The sequence below is a fragment of the Heterodontus francisci genome, chromosome 34, assembly GCF_036365525.1.
Source record: "Heterodontus francisci isolate sHetFra1 chromosome 34, sHetFra1.hap1, whole genome shotgun sequence".
In the NCBI taxonomy this organism is placed as follows: Eukaryota; Metazoa; Chordata; class Chondrichthyes; order Heterodontiformes; family Heterodontidae; genus Heterodontus; species Heterodontus francisci.
In genome coordinates, this window is record NC_090404.1 from 6522292 (window position 1) to 6544409 (window position 22118).

At 46.3% G+C, this 22118-nt stretch overlaps 1 protein-coding gene and 1 gene segment (V, D, J or C); one reads left to right on the forward strand and one right to left on the reverse strand.

The window, feature by feature from the left end:
* The window catches only part of LOC137348977 (zinc finger protein 271-like), a 35112-nt gene extending 19646 nt beyond the window's left edge, over positions 1–15466 (forward strand). Inside the window, exon 5 of the mRNA XM_068014228.1 lies at positions 14507–15466. Coding sequence (XP_067870329.1) covers positions 14507–15356 — 850 coding nt within the window. The 3' untranslated portion in view covers positions 15357–15466. The remainder of the gene's footprint in view (positions 1–14506) is intronic.
* The window catches only part of LOC137348552 (Ig heavy chain C region, secreted form-like), a 703592-nt gene that overhangs the window by 511082 nt on the left and 170392 nt on the right, over positions 1–22118 (reverse strand).

Here is a 22118-nt window from a genome sequence, read left to right on the forward strand (position 1 = left end):
ACGTGCCCTGGACCCCCTCAGTCCCACAAGCTTACAAACTTGAGTCTCTTTCTCTTACCCTCTTCTGGTTTGGATCTGCCAACTTGGGCTTCCCTATCGTCCACCATGTCCCATGAATATTTTTCAAAGGAAATACTCACCGAAACATGGCCGGTCCGCGTGGAGAGTCCTGATGGATCCTGCCGACTATGCCAATTGTTGCGGGAAGTTCAATCACTCTCCCCATGCGGGAGTTCAGTCACCCTCCAGTAGCCCCTTCTGGGAGTTCAATCACCCTCCCTTGTTCTGCTACCCGTGAGAGTTCATTCTCCTCTCTCCACGTGCAAGTGGTTGCCAGGCAATACTCAAGTTTCTTTGTTTGAACACTGGTTTATTCAAGCATGCAAGGGAGCCACACGAATCAAATTGAAACGTGCAAGCTCTCCAAAACACAATGGTCATACGTGTTTATAGGATTACTTATCAGATTGGATTAGAATAGATAGGTGCTTGATGGCCGGCACAGACACGGTGGGCCGAAGGGCCTGCTTCTGTGCTGCATAATTCTATGACTCTATCTGCTCCTGTATCTCTCCCTGACTGCACATCTGTTTTACACTCCCAGCAAAGTGATTGCCCCCTTTTTGTTTTTAAGTTCTACCCATATGGCTTCATTTGAAGAACCTTCGAAGATATCATCCCTCCTTACTGCAGTAATTGACTCCTTGATCAATAATGCAATGCCACCTCCTATTTTACAACTGTTGCCGCCCCCCTCCCGACCCCCGTCACGCCTGAAGATTCTATACCCTGGAATATTGAGCTGCCAGTCCTGCCCTTTCCTTAACCATGTCTCTGTGATAGCAATAATATCATATTCCCATGTGTTAATCAATGCCCTCAATTCATCTGCCTTACTTGTCAGACTCCTTGCGTTAAAATAGGTGCAATCCAGCCTTGCATTATTCCCTTGTGCCTTAACAGGTCTATATTTGCTCTGCCTTCTAGACTGACATAGTTTCTCTTCTATATTTGGCTGTGCATCACCCTTCTCTCTGGATCCCATTCCCCCTGCCAGATTAGTTTAAACACCCCCCCCCCCCCCCCCCCCCCAACAGCAAGGATGTTGGACCCGTTCCAGTTCAGGTGCAACCCGTACACGTCCCACCTTTGCCAGAAACCCAGCGATCCAGGAAACTATACCCCATCCTCCTGCACCATCTCTTCAGCCATGCATTCATCTGCTCTATCCTCCTATTCCTATACACACTAGCACGTGGCATCAGGAGTAATCCAGAGATTAAAACCTTTGAGGTCTTTTTAATCTGCTACCTAGCTCCCTAAATTCTTGTTGCAGGACCTCATCCCTCTTTCTACCTATGTTGGTACCAATGTGAACCACGACCTCTGACTCTTCACCTGCCCCCTTCAGAATGTCCTGCAGCTGCTCCGTGACATCCTTAACTCGAGCACCAGGAAGGCACCATACCATCCTGGAGTCACATTTGTGGCCACAGAAATGCCTATCTGTACCCCTTACGATAGAATCCCCCATCACTATAGCTGTCCCACTCTTATTGTTTTTCCTCCCCTCCTATGCAGCTGAGCCACCGGTAGTGCCACAGACTTGGCTCTTGCTGTATTCCCCTGAGAAGCTATCTCCCCCAACAGTATCCAAAGCGGAAAATCTGTTAGAGAGGGAGATGAACCCAGGGGACCCATGCACTATCTGCCTAGTTCTTCTACTCTACTCGCCCATTCCCTTTCTGCCTGAGCAGTCTTCACCTGAGATATGACCACCTCTCTGTACATGCTATCCACGATGATCTCAGCCTCGCGGATGCTCCAGTGTCCCCAATCGCTGCTCCAGATCTGGAATGCGGATCTTGAGTAGCTGCAGCTGGAGACACTTCCAGTGTCCAGGGAGAACACGTGTGCAGGAAGTGTTCCTGACTTCCCACATTGCACAGGAGGAACACACCACGCTGCCAAGTTGCCCTGCCATGACTTGCCCTTAATCTACTCAAAAATTAGAGATTATGTACACTCGGGACCTTGATTCCCCTAACAAACACTACTTACGATATAAAAAAAACTGTAGACCTTCCCTTTCTCTTCAGTTACTAACCTACATATTTATTGATACTTCCTAACAGCAGTTACTCACCAACCAATCACCTTGCAGATTTCCTGTGATGTCACTGTTCACTTTGTTTACAAACTCCTGCACACCTCGGCTCCTCACCGCTGCTTTCCCAAACGGTAAGTCTTCAATCAAACAATACTCCGAATCTGCAGTACTGTACATTAACAATCAAACAGCACTGGGAAAGCCTGCTTTCTGATCTGCCTTTTTTCCAATCAATCAATCTTTCCTTTCACTGAAATTTAGTTTCCAGTCCAGTCTCTCTATTGAATTCACTGACCTTCGGAATAGCAATAAGAAAATGATAATTGGCCTCTGTGTTGCTCATGTTCAAATCTTCATGGCCTTGCACACCCCCTGCCCCGCCCAACCCCACCACTCCAAATCTCTACAGCCCGACAACCCTCCGTAAACTGTGTTGACTGAAAAAGGGAGAGGGTGAGGAAATAACGAGGTTTGTCCCCCTGATCACTATGCAACGAACTCGGCCACAAAGCGCTCGTGTGTGAAAGTTGAGGTGGGTGGCATGCCATTGTTTCCTAGTGAGGAGATCAAGCTCAGATTCCCAACTCCATCTGCACGATTCTGCAGGAATAGCCTGTTGCCGGAACAAATGAACAAGATCACAACATTTGGACAAGGTAGAGCACAATAACCTGTTTGATATCATTAACTTTATTACGGTGATCGGGTCGGGCGCAAAACAAAAAGGACTCTGGTTCGGGTTGGATGTGGTCGGGTCGGGCCTGGGTCAGGTTTCAATTTTATACTCCCAGATCCCAAGAATGTATTTTAAAAATCTGTATAAGTAAAATGGATTAAAAGCCTCTACAGAAATACTTGTTATTAAAACAACAGTCTATTACAGCGTACTGAGACGGTCTGCTCAGCAACCTAATCTCCTCTAGAATTTACCTCCCTTGACAGTCACATTGGAAGTTGTTGGGCCAGACTGGGTTCAGAAGTACTCCGGGTTAAACCCAGCAGCTTCTCCTCCATATCCACTCCAGCATAAACTAATGCAGCAGGTGGTCAGGGACCGACTTCCACATCCAACACCCACCCCGATACAAACCAGCTCTTAATTGGTCTGTCTGTGTTTCTAGACTCGGTTCTGTGAGCAACGCCTGCAATAAAACAAAAGCAAAATACTGTGGATGCTGAAAATCTGAAATAAAGAGAGAAAGTGCTGGAAATAATCAGGTCAGGCAGCATCTGTAGAGAGAGAAACAGAGTTAATATATCTGTGTGAGCAGAATGAATACAGGGTATAAAAATGGTGCAGAATTTGATGGTCAATATAAGCTCAGAAATGGAAGAGAAATGGACTATAGCGCAGGAAAAACAATTCCTGACCACGAAAGATACTGTGGGAAGATAAAGCTGGTAATCCAGCAGTGCATGGTCAGGAGGATGGGCGGTGGCGGAAACCTCATTTAGTCATCGTTGGTAGAAATAACAGCAAAATCTCAAACACGGCTCAATACAACCATTATTAGAGGGAGGGGAGGTTAGACAATGGCAGAGAGGTGATCAGGGAGGGCAGAAGTGAAACACAGCAATGGATGCACATGGATTCAAATCCACAGCAAAGGAGCACATCAGCCCCAGAGCCATAAAACCTCACAAATAACATACTGTGTTATCAAGAAACAGCTGAAGGCACTGGATACGGCAAAGGCTATGGATCCTGATAACTTCCCGGCTGTAGTACTGAAGACCTGTGCTGCAGAACTAGCCGAGCTGTTCCTATACAGCTACAACACTGGCATCTACCTGACAATGTGGAAAATTGCCCAGGTATGTCCTATCCACAAAAAGCAGGACAAGTCTAACCTGGCCAATGACCACCCCATCAGTCTACTCTCAATTAAAGTAATGGAAGGTATCGTAAATGGTGCTATCAAGCAGTACTTGCTTAGCAATAACCTGCTCAGTGTCACTCAGTTTGGATTCTGCCAGAGCCATTTGGCTCCTGACCTCATGACAGCTTTGGTCCAAACATGAACAAAAGAGTTGCCCTGGATATCAAGGTCACATTTGACCGGATGTGGCATCAAGGAGCCTTAGCAAAACTGGAGTCAATGGCAATTGGGGAAAACTCTCCACTGGTTGGGGTCATACCTAGCGCAAAGGAAGATGGATGTGGTTTTTGGAGACCAATCATCTCAGTCCCAGGGCATTGCTGCAGGAGTTCCTCAGGGTAGTATCCTAGGCCCAACCATCTTCAGCTGCTTCATCAATGACCTTCCTCCATCATTCGTTCAGAAATGGGGTTGTTCATTGATAATTGTACAATTTTCAGTACAATTTGTAACTCCTCAGATAACGAAGTAGTCCATGTCCATATGCAGCAAGACCTGGACAACATCCGGACTTGGGCTGATAAATGGCAAGTAACTAGCATGCCACACTTGCGCCAGGCAATGACCATCTCCAATAAAAGAGAATCTAACCATCTCCCCTTGACTTTTAACGATATTACCATTGCTGAATCCCCCACTGTCAACATCCTGGGGGTTACCATTGATCAGAAACTGAACTGGAGTAGCTATATAAATACTGAGGCTACAAGAGCAGGTCAGAGGCTCGGAATACTGTGGCAGGTAACTCGCCTCCTGACTCCCCAAAGACCTGTCCACCATCTACAAGGCACAAGTCAGGAGTGTGATGGAATACCCTCCACTGGCTTGGATGAGTGCAGCACCAACAACACTCAGGAAGCTCAACACCATCCAGGACAAAGCAACCTGGGAACCCCATCCACCAACTTAAACATTCACTCCCTCCACCACCAATGCAGAGTGGAATGAAGACCAAGTTGGCAAAAATGGACTGGGAAAATGAATTGAAAGGTAAGAGAGTAGAGAAGCTGTGGCAGACATTTAAGGAGATAGTTCATAACTCTCAACAAGATATATTCCAGTGAAAAAGAAAGACTTTATGAGAAAGATGCAACATCCGTGGCGAACTGTGTGTACCATATACAAGATGAACTGCAGTAACTCACCAAGGCTCCTTCGACAGCACCTTCCAAACCCACAAACCCTTCCATCTAGAAGGACAAGAACAGCAGATAAAGGGGAATACCACCACCTGCAAGTTCCCCTCCAAGCCACTCTCTGTCGTCACCAAGACGGCTGCACATGCAATCTGCTCCCCTCTCAACCAAGAGAGCGGCCGTTGACCTGGGCCTAATTCCGGGAAAAAGCCCCAGAATGCAAATGCGGGAGTTGGAGGTTCATATTTGGGGCTTGCGGCCTACACCAGGTGTTTCTGAAGCCTCCCCGTCCAGCCGCCAACTCTCACCCGCTGCAAAACCATCTCCAGCACTGGCATAGCTCTGATCAAAGTGACACTGCGCATGCTCCAGATACTGTCCAGAACTGTGACTGTGTACTGGGATCCTGTAGTGTGAATAAGCTCCATGCACATCTCCTGGTTTCCCCTTCATCCAGCTTGTTTGTTACATCCTCAAAGAACTCTAATAAATTTGTCAAACAAATCCAGAGCTCCCTGGATGACAAAAGAGGTAGAGATTAAGATTAGGAAGAAAAAGTGTGCTTATGACAGATGCCAGGTAAAAAATACTATTGAGAACCAGGCTGAATATAGAAGGTCCAGAGGGGAAGTGAAAAAGCAAATAAGAGAAGCAAAGACAGAGCATGAAAGGAGACTGACAGCTAGCATTAAGGGAAATCCCAAAGTTTTCTCTAGACATATAAATAGGAAAAGAGTAGTAAAAGGTGGAGTGGGGCCGATTAGAGACCAGAAAGGGGTTTACACATGGAAGCAGAGAGCATAGCTGAGGTATTAAATGAATATTTTGCACCTGTCTTTACCAAAGAAGAAGATGCAACCTAGGCAATGTTGAAAGGAGGTAAGTCAGACACTTAGGTTTAAAATTGATAAAGAGTGAGTATTAGATTGGTTGTCTGTACTTAAAATGGATAAGACACCTGGAGCAGATGAGATGCATCCAAGTATACTGAGGGAAGTGAGGGTGGAAATCGCAGAGGCACTGGCCATAATTTTTCAGTCTTCCATAGACTCTGGGATGGTGCCAGAGGACTGGAGAATTGCAAATGTTACACCCTTGTTCAAAAAAGTGTGTAAAGATAAGCCAGCGACTACAGGCCAGTCAGTTTAACTTCAGCGGTGGGAACACTTCTAGAAAAAATAATTCGGGACAAAATCAATAGTCACTGGACAAATACAAGTTAATTAAGGAAAGCCAGCATGGATTTCTTAAGGGAAAATCATGTTTAACTAACTTGCTGGAGTTTTTTGAGGAGGTAACAGAGAGGGTTGATGAAGGCAATGCTGTTGATGTAGTGTACATTAACGCCTGGCTCGGATATAAAATTAAAACCCGACCCGGGCCAATCCGAACCCAACCCAGGACTGAGTCCTTTAATTTTTTTAAATGCCAAACCCGACACATGTTTGGACGGGTAGCCAAGCTTTACTGCAGAGTGCGGAGTCTGGACTGCACATTTCCCGCCTTGACGTCCTGAATGTTCGCTTGAAGATTACATCCCGGAGCAAGGCAGCGCTGTCCACGTCCAGCCCGACCCGACCCGAGCCCGTATGTTCGACCCAATACGTCATCAGGTCTGGTCGGGGTCGGGTAGCCATGGTTTAGTGTACATGGACTATCAAAAGGCTTTTGATACAGTCCCAGACAACAGACTTGTGAGCAAACTTGTAGCTCATGGAATAAAAGGGACAGTAGCAACATGGATACAGAATTGGCTGAGTGACAGGAAACAAAGAGTAGTGGTTAATGGATGTTTTTCGGGCAGGAAGAAGGTATGTAGTGGAGTACCCTAGGGATCAATGTTGGGACCCTTGCTTTTCCTGATGTATATTAATGTCCTGGACCTTGGTGTACAGGGCACAATTTCAAGGTTTGCAGATGATATGAAACTTGGAAGCATCGTGAACTGTGAGGCGGGTAGTGTAGAACTTCAAAAGGACAAAGTTGGTAGAATGGGCAGACAGGTGGTAGAAGAAGTTCAATGTGGAGAAATGTGAAGTGATTTCATTTTGGTAGGAAGAACATGGAGAGACAATATAGAAGAAAAGATACAATTCTAAAGTGGGTGCAGGAGCAGAGGGACCTAGGTGTATATGTGCATAAGTCATTGAAGATGGCAGAACAGATTGAGAGAGCAGTTAATAAAGCATACAGTACCCTGGGCTTTATTAATAGGAGCATAGAGTACATGAGCAAGAAAGTTATGTTGAACTTGTATAAGGCAATAGTTCAGCATCAGCTGGAGTATTGCGTCCAGTTCTGGCTGTCGCACTTTAGGATGGACAAGAGGGCATTGGCGAGAGCACAGAAAAGATTCTCGAGAATGATTCCAGGGATGAGGAATTTCAGTTATGAAGACAGATTGGAGAAGTTAGGACTGTTTTCCTTGGAGAAAAGAAGGCTGAGAGGTGATTTGATAGAGGTATTCAAAATTATGAGGGGCCTGGCCAGAGTAGATAGAGAGAAACTGTTCCCACTCGTGGAAGGATCGAGAATGAGAGGGAACACATTTAAAGTATTTGGTAAGAGAAGCAAAAGTGACATGAGGAAAAGCTTTTTCACGCAGTGAGCTGTTAAGGTCTGGAATGCGTTGCCTGAGAACGTGGTGGAGGCAGTTTCAATTAAAGCATTCAAAAGGGAATTAGACAGTTATAATGAAAAAGAATAATGTGCAGGGTTATGGGGAGAATGGAACTGAGGGAATTGCTCTTTTGGAGAGCCAGTGCGGACATGATGGGCCGAATGGCCTCCCTCTGCACTGTAACGATTCTGTGAACATAGTTACCCTTTCATAAAACCATGTTGACTGTTTGATTGCATTATGAGTTTCTAAATGTTCTGCTACTAGTTCCTTAATAATGGACCAATTACTAATGACAGACATTAAGTAAATCGGCCCCGCACCCCGTTTCTTGAATAGACTCTCAAACTGAATGTGAAATTCTATTATGTTACGATCACTCTTGCCTAGAGGAATCTTTACGATGAGGTCATTCATTAATCCTGTCTGACAGCACATTACCAGGTCTAAAATAGCCTGCTCACAGGTTGGTTCCAGAATGTATTAATCTCAGAAACTGCCCCAATATACTCTATAAACTCATCCTCCAGGTTACCTTTGCCAATTTGACTAGTCTAATCTATATGAAGATCAAAATCACTGACGATTATTGCAATACCTTTCCTACAAGCCTCCGTTATATCTTGATTTGTATTCTGTCAAATAGTTTAGCTACTGTTAGGGGGCCTATAAACTGCACCCTTATATTTCTTATCTCCATCCAAACTGATTCTACATCCTGGTCTTCCAAGCCAAGATCATTTCTCACTACTGTACTGATCTCATCCTTTATTAACAGAACTAACCCACCTCCTTTTCCTTCCTTCCTATCCTTCCAAAATGTCAAATATCCTTGAATATTTAGTTCATAGCCTTGGTCACCTTGCAACCACATCTCTGAAATGGCTATCATGTCATCGCCATTTACTTCTATTTGTACTATCAATTAATCCATCTTGTTATGAATGCTGCGTGCATTCAGATAAAGTGCCTTTAATTTTATCTTTTTACAATTTTTTTCTACTGTTACATTATTTGCTCGTGCACTCTTCCTCTTGTATGCTCTATCCCTTCCTGTCCCAGTCTGGTTATCATTACCTGTATTGCTACCCTGCACTATTGCCAAATTTCCCCTCACCTGAACTCTGCATGGACTATTTAGTTTAAAGCCCCTCTGCAGTTCTAGTTATACAATGTGCCAGGTCACTGGTCTCAGCGCAGTTCTGGTGAAGACTGCTGCAATGGCGCATCTCCCTCTTTCCCTAGTACTGGTGCCAGTGCCCCTTGGATCAAAACCTGCGCTTGCGCTACACAATGGTCGCACGTTCCAAACACTAATGACAGGGCGTTTGGATATTGACGTCCTTTGGTGTGGGTAGGGAACATTTCTCTCGGAGAAGGTCAGGAAAAATACCGCCATTGAAAGTCCGAACTGAATTAGAAGACGTCTCGCGACAAATCAATGACTTCAACAGCACACCAGTCGCGCATGCTCAGTTTTCGCAAAATGACTCCCATGGCGGCGCCCCTGTCCGCCCTTTCACCCCTGCTTGTACTGGTTTGCGCAGATGGTTGTCTGCGTGGTAACATCATTGCGCATCAGCAATGGCGTGGTGAGGTCATCCTGGGCAGCGCAATTGCTCAATGGCGCAATTTTTGGAACGGGGAGGGTGGTAAGTGGGAGCGGACCGGCGATAATAAGTCGCGATTGAAGCACCGATCGCGGGGAGCCGTTTTCGGGCTGAGGAAACGGTTGGACGTCATCACGTGGTGACGTTGATGCGCGCATGCGCGGCTTCATACTGGCAAATGATCTGACGCACTGATGACCGTTCTGCGCATGCTCTGCGTTCGGCTACTTTTGGTTTTTGAAATCACTGAGTCCAGGGTTTCTGAGATCTTTCCAGTTGCAGCTCCAGTAGGAGGTTTGGAATTGAAATCAGGGAAATAGTTTCAGAGGTGAGGAATTTTGATTAGTTATCGACAATTTAGAACGTCTATTGCTGTGCTATCTGAGAGGTTCCATGGCTCTGGGGCTGATGTGCTTCTTTGTTGTGGATCTGAATCCATGTCCATCCATTGCTGTGCTTCACCTTTGCCCTCCCCGATCTGCCCTCTGCCATTGTCTAAATTCCTCTCCCTCTACTAACGACTGCAGTTTAGAGATGTTTGATAGTTTGCTGTTACTTCCCCTGACCATGCACTGCTGGATTAGCAGCTTTATCTGCCTACAGTATCAGGAATTGTTTTTCTTGCACTATATTCCATTTCTCTTCCACTTCTGAGCTTATATTGACCATCAAATTCGGCATCATTTTATTCCCTGTAATTCGTTCTGCACACCCTGAAACGTTAACTCTGCTTCTCTCTCCACTGATGATGCCTGACCTGCTGAGTATTTCCTGCATTTTCTCTCTTTATTTCAGACTTCCAGCATCCACTATTTTTCTTCTAGGAGAGATTAGGTTGCAAAAGAGACAAGTATTTCTATTGAATCTTTTAATCCATTTTACATCCAGATTTTGAAAATTGATTCTTGGGATATGGGGGTCACTATCAAGACCAGCATATATTGTCAGTTCCCAGTTACCCATTGAGGAGGTGATCTTGGGCCGTCTTCTTGAACTGCTGTAGTCCATGTGGTGAAGATGCTCCCACAATGGTGTTGGGTAAGGAGTTACAGGATTTTAACAGTGATATATGTCCACTAAAACACAACTTGCATTTAATAAAAAATTTTCCAAGGTATTTCACAGGAGTGTCAGAAAGTGACATTTGACATCAAGCCACATTAGGAGATATTAGGGGAGATGGCCAAAGGCTTGATCAAAGAGGTAAGTTTTAAGAAGTATCTTAGGGGAGAAAAGTGAGGTTTCAATGTGACAAGTATAACAGGTAAGGCAGATGAACTTAGAGCTTGGATTAGTACTTGGAAATATGATGTTGTTGCTATTACAGAGACTTAGTTGAGGGTATTGGCACCTAAATGTTCCAGGCTTTAGAAGCTTCAGGCGGGATAGAAGGGGATGTAAAAGGGGTGGGGGAGTTGCATTACTGGTTAAGGAGAATATCACAGCTTTACTGCGGGAGGACACCTCAGAGGGGTCATGCAGCGAGGCAATATGGGTGGAGCTCAGGAATAGGAAGGGTGCAGTCACGATGTTGGGGGTTTACTACAGGCCTCTCAACAGCCAGCGAGAGGTAGAGGAGCAGATATGTAGACAGATTTTGGAAAGATGTAAAGGTAACAGGGTTGTGGTGGTGGGTGATTTTAACTTCCCCTATATTGACTGGGACTCACTTAGTGCTAGGGGTTTGGATGGGGCAGAATTTGTGAGGAGCATCCAGGAGGGCTTCTTGAAACAGTATGTAGATAGTCCACTAGGGATGGGGCCATTCTGGACTTGGTATTGGGGAATGAGCATGTGGTCGAAGTTTCAGTGGGGAAGCATTTCGGGAACAGTGACCATAATTCCATAAGTTTTAAGGTACTTGTGGATAAGGATAAGAGTAGTCCTCGGGTGAAGGTGCTAAATTGGGGGAAGGCTAATTATAACAATATTAGGCAGGAACTGAAGAATTTAGATTGGGGGCGGCTGTTTGAGGGTCAATCAACATCTGACATGTGGGAGTCTTTCAGACGTCAGCTGATTAGAATCCAGGACCAGCATGTTCCTGTGAGGAAGAAAGATAAGTTTGGCAAGTTTTGGGAAGCTTGGATAACACGGGATATTGTGAGCCTAGTCAAAAAGAAAAAGGAAGCATTTGTAAGGGCTGCAAGGCTAGGAACAGATGAAGCACTTGAGGAATATAAAGACAGTAGGAAGGAACATAAGCAAGTAGTTAGGAGGGCTAAAAGGGGTCATGAAAAGTCATTGGCAAACAGGATTGAGGAAAATCCCAAGGCTTTTTATACATATATAAAGAGGGAAAGGGTTGGCCCACTCAAGGACAGAGATGGGAATCTATGTGTGGAGCCAGAGGAAATGGGCGAGGTGCTAAATGAGTACTTTGCATCAGTATTCACCAAAGAGAAGGACTTGGTGGATGATGAGCCGAGGGAAGGGAGTGCAGATAGTCTCAGTCATCTCATTATCAAAAAGGAGGAGGTGTTGGGTGTCTTGCAAAGCATTAAGGCAGATAAGTCCCCAGGGCCTGATGGGATCTACCCTCGAATACTGAGGGAGGCAAGGGAAGAAATTGCTGCGGCCTTGACAGAAATCTTTGCATCCTCATTGGCTACAGGTGAGGTCCTAGAGGACTGGAGAATAGCCAATGCTGTTCCTTTGTTTAAGAAGGGTGGCAAGGACAATCCAGGAAATTATAGGCCGGTGAGCATTACGTCAGTGGTAGGGAAACTATTAGAGAGGATTATTCGGGACAGGATTTACTCCCATTTGGAAGCAAACGAACTTATTAGCGAGAGACAGCATGGTTTTGTGAAGGGGAGGTCGTGTCTTACTAATTTGATTGAGGTTTTTGAGGAAGTGACGAAGATGATTGATGAAGGAAGGGCAGTGGATGTTATCTATATGGACTTTAGTAAAGCCTTTGACAAGGTCCCGCATGGCAGACTGGTACAAAAGGTGAAGTCACACGGGATCAGAGGTGAGCTGGCAAGATGGATAAAGAACTGGCTCGGTCATAGAAGACAGAGGGTATGAGTGGATGGGTGTTTTTCTGAATGGAGGGATGTGACTAGTGGTGTTCCGCAGGGATCAGTGCTGGGACCTTTGCTGTTTGTAGTATATATAAATGATTTGGAGGAAAATGTAGCTGGTCTGATTAGTAAGTTTGTGGACGACGCAAAGGTTGGTGGAGTTGCGGATAATGATGAGGATTGTCAGAGGATACAGCAGGATATAGATCGGTTGGAGACTTGGGCGGAGAAATGGCAGATGGAGTTTAATTCAGACAAATGTGAGATAATGCATTTTGGAAGATCTAATACAGGTGGGAAGTATACAGTAAATGGCAGAACCCTTAGGAGTATTGACAGGCAGAGAGATCTGGGCGGACAGGTCCACAGGTCACTGAAAGTGGCAACGCAGGTGGATTAGGTAGTCAAGAAGGCATACAGCATGCTTGCCTTCATCGGTCAGGGCATAGAGTATAAAAATTGGCAAGTCATGTTGCAGCTGTACAGAACCTTAGTTAGGCCACACTTAGAATATTGCGTGCAATTGTGGCCGCCACACTACCAGAAGGACGTGGAGGCTTTGGAGAGGGTACAGAAGAGGTTTATCAGGATGTTGCCTGGTCTGGAGGGCATTAGCTATGAGGAGAGGTTGAAAAAACTCTGATTGTTTTCACTGGAACGACGGAGGTGGAGGGGCGACATGATAGAGGGTTACAAAGTTATGAGCGGCATGGACAGAGTGGATAGTCAGTAGCTTTTTCCCAGGGTGGAAGAGTCAGTTGCTAGGGGACATATGTTTAAGGTGCGAGGGGCAAAGTTTAGAGGGGATGTGCGAGGCAAGTTTTTTGCACAGAGGGTGGTGAGTGCCTGGAACTTGCTGCCAAGGGAGGAGGTGGAAGAAGATACATGAATACGAAGGGAATAGAGGGATATGGGCCCCGGAAGTGCAGAAGCTGTTAGTTTAGGCAGGCATCAAGATCGGCGCAGGCTTGGAGGGCCAAATGGCCTGTTCCTGTGCTGTAGTGTTCTTTGAGAGGCAGAGAGGTTTCGGGAGAGATTTCCAGAGTTTAGGCCTTGGCAGCTGAAGGCACGGCCACCAATGGTGAAGCAATTAAAACCAAGAATGCTGAGGAGGCCAGAATTAGATGAGTCCAGCTATCTCTGAGGGTTGTAGGGCTGGAGAAGGATAAAGAAGTGGTGTGGAGCGAGGCCATGGAGGGATTTGAAAACAAGGATCAGTGTTTTAAAATTCAGGTGCAACATAACAGGGAGCCATTTCAGTCTCAGTGTTTAATGGATATGTGGTCGGCAGTTCATCTTGGGCTCAAATATGACACCGAGATTGTGAACCTCAGAGTTGACACGGAGAGGTGGGGATTTGGTGTCTCAGGAGTGGAGTTGACAGCCAAAACAGAAGACAATGGCTTCATTCTTTCCAATATTGAAATGCAGGAAACTTCTCGAGAACTAGATGTCAGACAAGTCAGGATGGTGTGTGACTTGGGGGGGAACCTGGAGAAGATGGTGTTTACATACACCTGCTACCCTGGTCCTTCTAGCTTGTGGAGGTTAGGGGTTTGGGAGGTTTTGTCAAAGTCCTTTTCCCCCTACCTCTCCCATCTCTCTCTCTCTCTCTCTCTCTCATAGAGGCCAGAGTCTTGTGTAGGCCCAGACTGGGTGACGATTTCCCTTCCCTGAAGGACATTAGTGAACCAGTTCAGTTTTTACAACAATTCAGCAACTTTCAAGATCTCTTTTCCAAGTGCCAGCCCACAAACTACCATATTCATTCAGCTCAATTTCACAACCTGCCTTTGTGTTTTTGTGGGATCTTTCACATGCCCATTTTCCTGTTTTCAATCAGTTTCACAGGGGAAGGGATATCCAGACATCACATCAGGACCTGATGGAGTTGCCCAATTTACCATAACCTGAATATCATAGAATTTTGAACATGGAACAAAAAAGCACCATTGACAGTGGAGAGAAAGTGTACACATGTTCTGTGTGTGGGCGAGGCTTCAGCCATTCATCTGGCCTATCAAGACACAAGTGCAGTCACACCAGGAAGGAGCCAAGGAAATATATGGACTCTGGGAAGGGATCTAATTACCCGTTTGAGCTGGAAACTCATCGGCGCAGTCACACTGTGGAGAGGCCGTTCGCCTGCTCCATGTGTGGGAAGGGATTCACTCAGTCATCCCACCTGCTAACACACCAACGAGTTCACACCGGGGAGAGGCCATTCACCTGCTCCATGTGTGGGAAGGGATTCACTCAGTCATCCCACCTGCTAACACACCAACAAGTTCACACCGGGGAGAAGTCTTTCAGCTGCTCTGAGTGTGGAAAGGGATTCACTACTTCATACAACCTTCTGACACACCAACGAGTTCACACTGGGGAGAGGCCGTTCACATGCTCCGTGTGTGAGAAGGGATTCACACAGTTATCCACCCTGCTGACACACCAGCGTACACACACTGGGGAGCGGCCATTCACCTGCTCCGTGTGTGGGAAGGGATTCATTAATTCATCACATCTGCTGAGACACCAGCGAGATCACACTGGGGAGAAGCCATTTACCTGCCCTGTGTGTGAGAAGGGATTCACTAATTCAACCCACCTTTTGACACACCAGCGAGTTCACACTGGAGAGAGGCCGTTCACCTGCGCAGTGTGTGAAAAGCGATTCACTCAGTTATCCACCCTGCTGACACACCAGCGCATGCACACTGGGGAGAGGCCATTCAGCTGCACTGTGTGTGCGAAGGGATTCACAAATTCATCCCAGCTGCTGAGACACCAGCGAGTTCACACAGGGGAGAGGCCATTCACCTGCTCCGTGTGTGGGAAGGGATTCACTCAGTCATCCACTCTGTTGGTACACCAGCGAGTTCACACTGGGGAAAGGCCGTTCACCTGCTCCATCTGTGGGAAGAGATTTGCTCGTTCATCCAACCTGCTGACACACCAGCGAGTTCACAAATAACTACAATGGTTGGATTCTCCTGTTAATAACATTCAGGACTGAACCATGTTCATTGGGGTCTGTTTATGCTGATCTAGCCCAGTTACAGGGGTTAATATTCTGGATAAAAGTCAAATAAATCAGTTTAGTGTTAAACACACAGTGTGTCGAGACTTTTTAATATCTCTAACACAACTCACTTCCTTTTGAAGTGCTCTCCCCATCTTTTCCATCCTCAACATTCGCGCTACACAAGTGCCAGGCAATGACCATCTCCAACAAGAGAGAATCTAACCATCTCCCCTTGACATTCAATGGCATTACCATCGCTTAATCCCCCACTATCAACATCCCAGGGGCTACCATTGACCAGAAACTGAACTGGAGTAGCCAACAGAGTGGCACAGTGGCGCAGTGGTTAGCACCGCAGCCTCACAGCTCCAGCGACCCGGGTTCAATTCTGGGTACTGCCTGTGTGGAGTTTGCAAGTTCTCCCTGTGTCTCCGTGGGTTTTCGCCGGGTCCTCCGGTTTCCTCCCACCACCAAAGACTTGCAGGTGGATAGGTAAATTGGCCATTATAAATTGCCCCTAGTATAGGTAGGTGGTAGGGGAATATAGGGACAGGTGGAGTTGTGGTAGGAATATGGGATTAGTGTAGGATTAGTATAAATGGGTGGTTGATGGTCGGCATAGACTCCGTGGACCAAAGGGCCAGTTTCAGTTGTGTATCTCTAAATAAATAAATACCGTGGCTACAAGAGCAGGTCAGAGGCTAGGAATCCTGAGGCGAGTAACTCACCTCCTGACTCCACAAAGCCTGTCCACCATCGACAAGGCACAAGTCAGGAGTGTGATGGAATACTCTACACTTGCCTGGATGGGTGCAGCTCCAACAATACTCAAGAAGCTCGACACCATCCACAGACATTCACTCCCTCCACCACCGACACACAGTGGCAGCAGTGTGTACCATCTACAAGATGCACTGCAGCAATGCACCAAGGCACCTTAGACAGCACCTTCCAAACCCGCGACCTCTACCAACTAGAAGGACAAGGGCAGCAAATACATGGGAACACCACCACCTGCAAGTTCCCCTCGAAGTCGCATACCATCCTGACTTGGAACTATATAGTCATTCCTTCACTGTCGTTGGGTCAAACTCCCGGAACTCCCTTCCTGCAGCACTGTGGGTATACCTACCCCAAATGGACTGCAGCGGTTCAAGAAGGCAGCTCACCACCACCTTCTCAAGAGCAATTGGGGATGGGCAATAAATGCTGGCCTGGCCAGTGACACCCACATCCCATGAATGAATAAAAAAAAAACTCCAACAAGAAGTGCGAGGAGCTCATGGACTTCTTTGTCACTAAGTTTGAGACCATCCAATCAGCTGCCTCTGCTGCTTCACTCCCTTCCAGTAGTCCACTGGACCAAACTGCCTCGAAAGTGCCCCTTTCTCCAAGCCCAGCACTTTCATCTTTATCTAGTTTCTCTCCTCTCTCCCCTCCTGCCCACTCAGAGCTTGTCTTGTCCATGAGACCCACCTCCTGCTCCCTCAACCCTATTCCCACTAAACTGTTGACTTCCCAACTTCCCCATGTTCACTGATATTATTGATGGATCTTTCTCTTCAGATACGTCATCGAACCAGAGAAAGTTTATGGCACAGAAAGAGGCCACTTGGCCCGTGTCTGTGCCAACCAAAAAAAATGATCCACCCACTCTAATCCCACCTTCCAGCATTTGGTCCGTCACCCTGCAGATTACGGCACTTGAGGTGCATATCCAGACTCCTTTTGAATGAGTTGCAGGTTTCTGCCTCAACTACCCTTTCAGGCAGTGAGTTCCAGACCCCCACCACCCTCTAGATGACAACAAATTTCCTCATCTCTCTAATCGTTTTACCAATCACTTTAAATCTGTGCCCCCTCGTCACTGACCTCTCTGCTAAGGTGAATAGACTCTTCACCTCCACTCTATCCCAGCCACTCAAAATTTTGTACATTTCAATCAGATCTCCCCTCAGCCTTCTCTGTTCCAAGGAGAACTAAGCCAGCCTATCCAATCTTTCCTCATAGCTGCAGTTTTCCAGTCCCAGCAACATCCTTGTAAATCTCTGCACCCTCTCTAGTGCAATTACATCCTTACTGTAATGTCTTGACCAGAGCTGCACACAGTAATCAAGTTGTGGTCTAACCAGTGAGTTATTCAGTTCCAGCATAACCTCCCTGCTCTTATATTCTATACCTCGGCTAATCAAGGAAAGTATTCCATATCCCTTCTTAACCACCTTATCGACCTGTCCTGCTACCTTCAGGGATCTGTGGACATTCACTCCAAGGTCCCTCACTTCCTCTACACTTCTCAGTATTTTCCCATTAATCGTGTATTCCTTTGTCTTGTTTGACTTCCCCAAATGCATCACCTCACACTTCTCCAGGTTGAAGTCCATTTGCCACTTTTCTGCCCATCTGACCAGACCATCAATATCCTCCTGCGGCCTACAGCTATCCTCCTCACTATCTACCACAGGGCCAATCTTTGTGTCGTCTGTAAATGTCTATCCCTCTCTCTTAAGTTTGCCATCATCCCCTCAAAAAAATCCCTCGGCCCCACTGTCCTTGCAAACTACTGCCCCATCACCAACCTCGCTTATCTCTCAAGTCCGTGAAAGTGTTGTTGCCTCCTAAATCCTTGCCCATCTTTGAATTCCTCCAATCAGGTGTCTACCTTCCCACCACAGTATCGAAACCGTTCTTATCAAAGTCTCAAATGAGATACCATGCGGCTGTAACCAAGGTAAACCATCCATCCTTGCTCTTCTCTATCTATTTGCAGAACTTGACAATGTTGACCACAGCCTCCTTTACCACCATTTTTCTGTTGTTCCCCAGCTGGGTGGGGCTGCACTCACCTGGTTTCATTCCTGGTTATCTAATCATAGCCAGAGGATCACTTGCAATGGTTTTTCTTCCCACTCCTGCACAGTTACTTCTGGTGTTCCCCCAACGATCTGTCCTTGCCACCCCCACCCCGCACTTCCTATTTCTCCTCTACGTACTGCCACTCAGTGACATTGTCTGAAAACACAGTGTTAGTTTTCACATGTATGCTAATAACAGCTGGCAATACCTCACCACCACCTCTTTCAACTCCTCCACTTTTGCTAAATTATCTGACTGCTTGTCTGACATCCAGGACTGGATGAGCCGGAATTTCTTGCAGTTATATACTGGGAAGACAAAGGTCTTTGTTCTGTACTACAGACATCATTCCATAGCTACCAACTGCAACCCTCTCCCCGGCAACTGTCTGAGACTGAACCAGACTGTTCACAATCTTGGTGTCATATTTAACTCCAAGATGAGCGCCATCCTACTCCCATCTGCAGAACATTGCCCGACTCCGCCCTGGCCTCATTGTTGAAATCATCATTCATGTCTTGGTTTCCTCTAGATTTGACTATTCCAATGCACCCCTGGGCAGCTGTCCACATTCTACCCTCCGTAAACTTGAGGCTATCCAAAACTCTGCTGACTGTGTGCTTACTCACACCAAATCTCGTTCAGCCATCACCCTCCGTGCTTGCTGACCTACATCAGCTCACAGTCAAGCAATGTCTTGATTTTAACATTCTCATCCTTCTTTCCAAATCCCTCCGTAGCCTCGCTCCTGCCTACCTCTGTCATCTCCAGGTCCACATCCCTGAGAGATATCTGACATTATCGAATTCTGGCCTCTTGAGCATCTCAGATTTGAATTGCTCCATCTTTGGTGGCCACACTTTCAGCTGCCTAGGCCTGAGGCTCTGAATTCTCTTCCTAAACCTCCCTACCTCTCTTTCCTGATAGGTGATGCTTCTTAAAACCTCCCTCTTCGACCAAACCTTTGGCCATCTGCTCTAATACCTCCTTATGTGACTCAGTGTTAAATGTTGCTTTATAACTTTCCTGTGAATTGCCTTGGGATATTTTATTCCAATAAGTTGTTATATAAATACAAGTTGTTCTTGTTTCCTGGCAGCCAGTTTGTACACAGTAAGATTCCACAGACAGCAATGGGACGATTGGCCTATTCGTCAAGTTTTTATGGTTCTGTTGGTTGAAGCAGGAATGTTTGTCCCACTGCACCAGGAGAACTCCCCTGTGGACACTATGTGGAGTTGCTGAGGTCTCCTGATTGAGTTGTCGGGCCTGTAGTGTAGCTTGAAGAAGTGCTGTCTGGGATCTTTCCTCTTAGTTCACCGACTCCCAGCTGAAGTCGTTTTTGCAGTAAAATCGTTAACTTTGAATATCAATCCCCAATTTAAATTTTGGAGTAAAACTTACAACTTTAAATGGGCTGTAAAAGAGGAATAAAGTTCTTGTGTTGATTTGGCACCTTTCCCACCCTCAGAACATCCCAAAGTGATTCAGAAGGAAGAATGAGGCGAGGCAGTATGAACTAAATGGTATAATTTTAAACAGTGCAGGAACAGAAAGTGCTGGAAGTGTATGTACACAAATCTTTGAAAGTGGCAGGACAGGTTGATCAAGCTCTTTTTAAAAAAGGCTCATCAAGTCCTTAGCTTTATTAATGGAAGCATGGAGCACAAAAGCAAGGAAGTTATACTGAATATAAAACACTGGTTAATCCTCAACTGGAGCATTGTGTTCAATTCTGAGCACCACACTTTAGGAAAGATGTCAAGGCCTTAGAGAGGGTGCAGGGAAGATTTACTAGGATAGTCTCAGCGATGAGGAGTTTCAGTTATGTGGAGAGACTGCAGAAGCTGGGACTGTTCTTAGAGCAGAGAAGGTTAAGGAGAGAGTGCATACAGGTGTTGAAACTTTTGAGGGGTTTTGATCGACATGGGGAGAAATTGCAGGATGGTTGATAACCACGCGACACAGATTTAAAATAATTGGCAAAAAGCCAGGGTGGAGATGAAGAGAGATTTTACTCAGTGAGTTATGATGATATGGAATACATTGCCTGAATGGCTGGTGGGAGCAGATCCAGTGATAACTTTCAAACGTGATTAGGATTTTTATTTGATAAGGAAAGATTTGCAGGGCTCTGGGGAAAGAGCAGGGGAGTGGGACAGATTGATAGCATTTTCACTGCCAGTACAGTACAATGGGCCAAATGGACACCACCTCTGCTCTATGATAGAATGGAATGGAACAGGATAGAGGAGGCTGGAGGGAGCGGGTTGATAAACTCTGGGGCAACACAGGCTTCAGACACACTGAGTGCAGTCCCAGGCCCCAATATAAAACAGGGAACATTATCCGATTTACAAACACCTGGTGTAGGCCTCAAACCCAGAATAAGAAGCTACTGGTCCCGCATTTACATCGAGCCGGGCAGCAGCTGTGGGGTTTCTCCCAGTGACAGGCTCAGGTTAACAGCTGCCATCTTTACAGGAAGCCAGGAGCAGAGAATGTTATGAATTTCTATCCTGGACTGACAGTGCTGGCTTTTGTTATCTCCTTTTACAGGGGATTAAAAGGGGAAGATTTAAAGACGGGAAACACAAACCAAGCAGCACTTTATTTTTATTCATTCATGGGATCTGTGTATCGCTGGCTAGGCCAGCATTTATTGCCCATCTCTAATTTCTCTTGAGAAGGTGGTGGTGAGCTACCTTCTTGAACCGCTGCTGTCCATGGAGTTAGGTACACCCACAATGCTGTTAGGAAGGGAGTTCCAGGATTTTGACCCAGCGACAGTGAAGGAATGGCGATATAGTTCCAAGTCAGGATGGTGTGTGACTTGGAGGGCAACTTGCAGGTGGTGGTATTCCCCTGTGTCTGCTGTCCTTGTCCTTCTAGTTGGTAGAAGTTGTGGCTTTGGAAGGTGCTGTCTAAGGAACCTTGGTGCATTACTGCAGTGCATCTTGTAGATGGTACACACTGCTGCCACTGTGCGTTGGAGTGAATGTTTGTGGACAGGGTGCCAATCAAGCGGGCTGCTTTGTCCTGGATGGTGTCGAGCTTCTAGAGAGTTGTTGGAGCTGCACCCATCCAGGCAAGTGACGAGTATTCCATCACACTCCTGATTTGTGCCTTGTAGATGGTGGACAGGCTTTGGGGAGTCAGGAGGTGAGTTAATAGCTGCAGGATTCTTAGCCTCTGACCTGCTTTTGTAGTCACGGTATTTATATAGCTACTCCAGTTTCTGGTCAATGGTAACCCCCAAGGTACTGATAATGGGGGATTCAGTGATGGTAATGCCATTGAATGTCAAGTGGAGATGGTTAGATTCTCTCTTGTTGGAGATGGTCAATGCCTGGCACTTGTGTGGTGCGAATGTTACTTGCCACTTATCAGCCCAAGCCTGGATATTGTCCAAGTCTTGCTGCATTTCCACACAGATTGCTTCAGTATCTGAGGAGTCGCTAATGGTGCTGAACATTGTGCAATCATCAGCGAACATCCCCACTTCTGACCTTATGATTGAATTAAGGTCATTGATGAAGCAGCTGAAGATGGTTGGACCTAAGACACTACCCTGAGGGACTCCTGCAGTGATGCCCTGGAGCTGAGATGATTGACCTCCAACGACCACAACCATCTTCCTTTGCGCTAGGTATGACTCCAACCAGCAGAGAGATTTTCCCCCTGTTTCCCATTGACTCCAGTTTTGCTCGGGCTCCTTGATGCCATACTCGGTCAAATGCTGCCGTGATGTCAAAGGCAGACACTCTCTCCTCACCTCTTGAGTTCAGCTCTTTTGTCTACGTTTGAACCAAGGCTGTGATGAGGCCAGGAGCTGAGTGGCCCTGGCAGAACCAC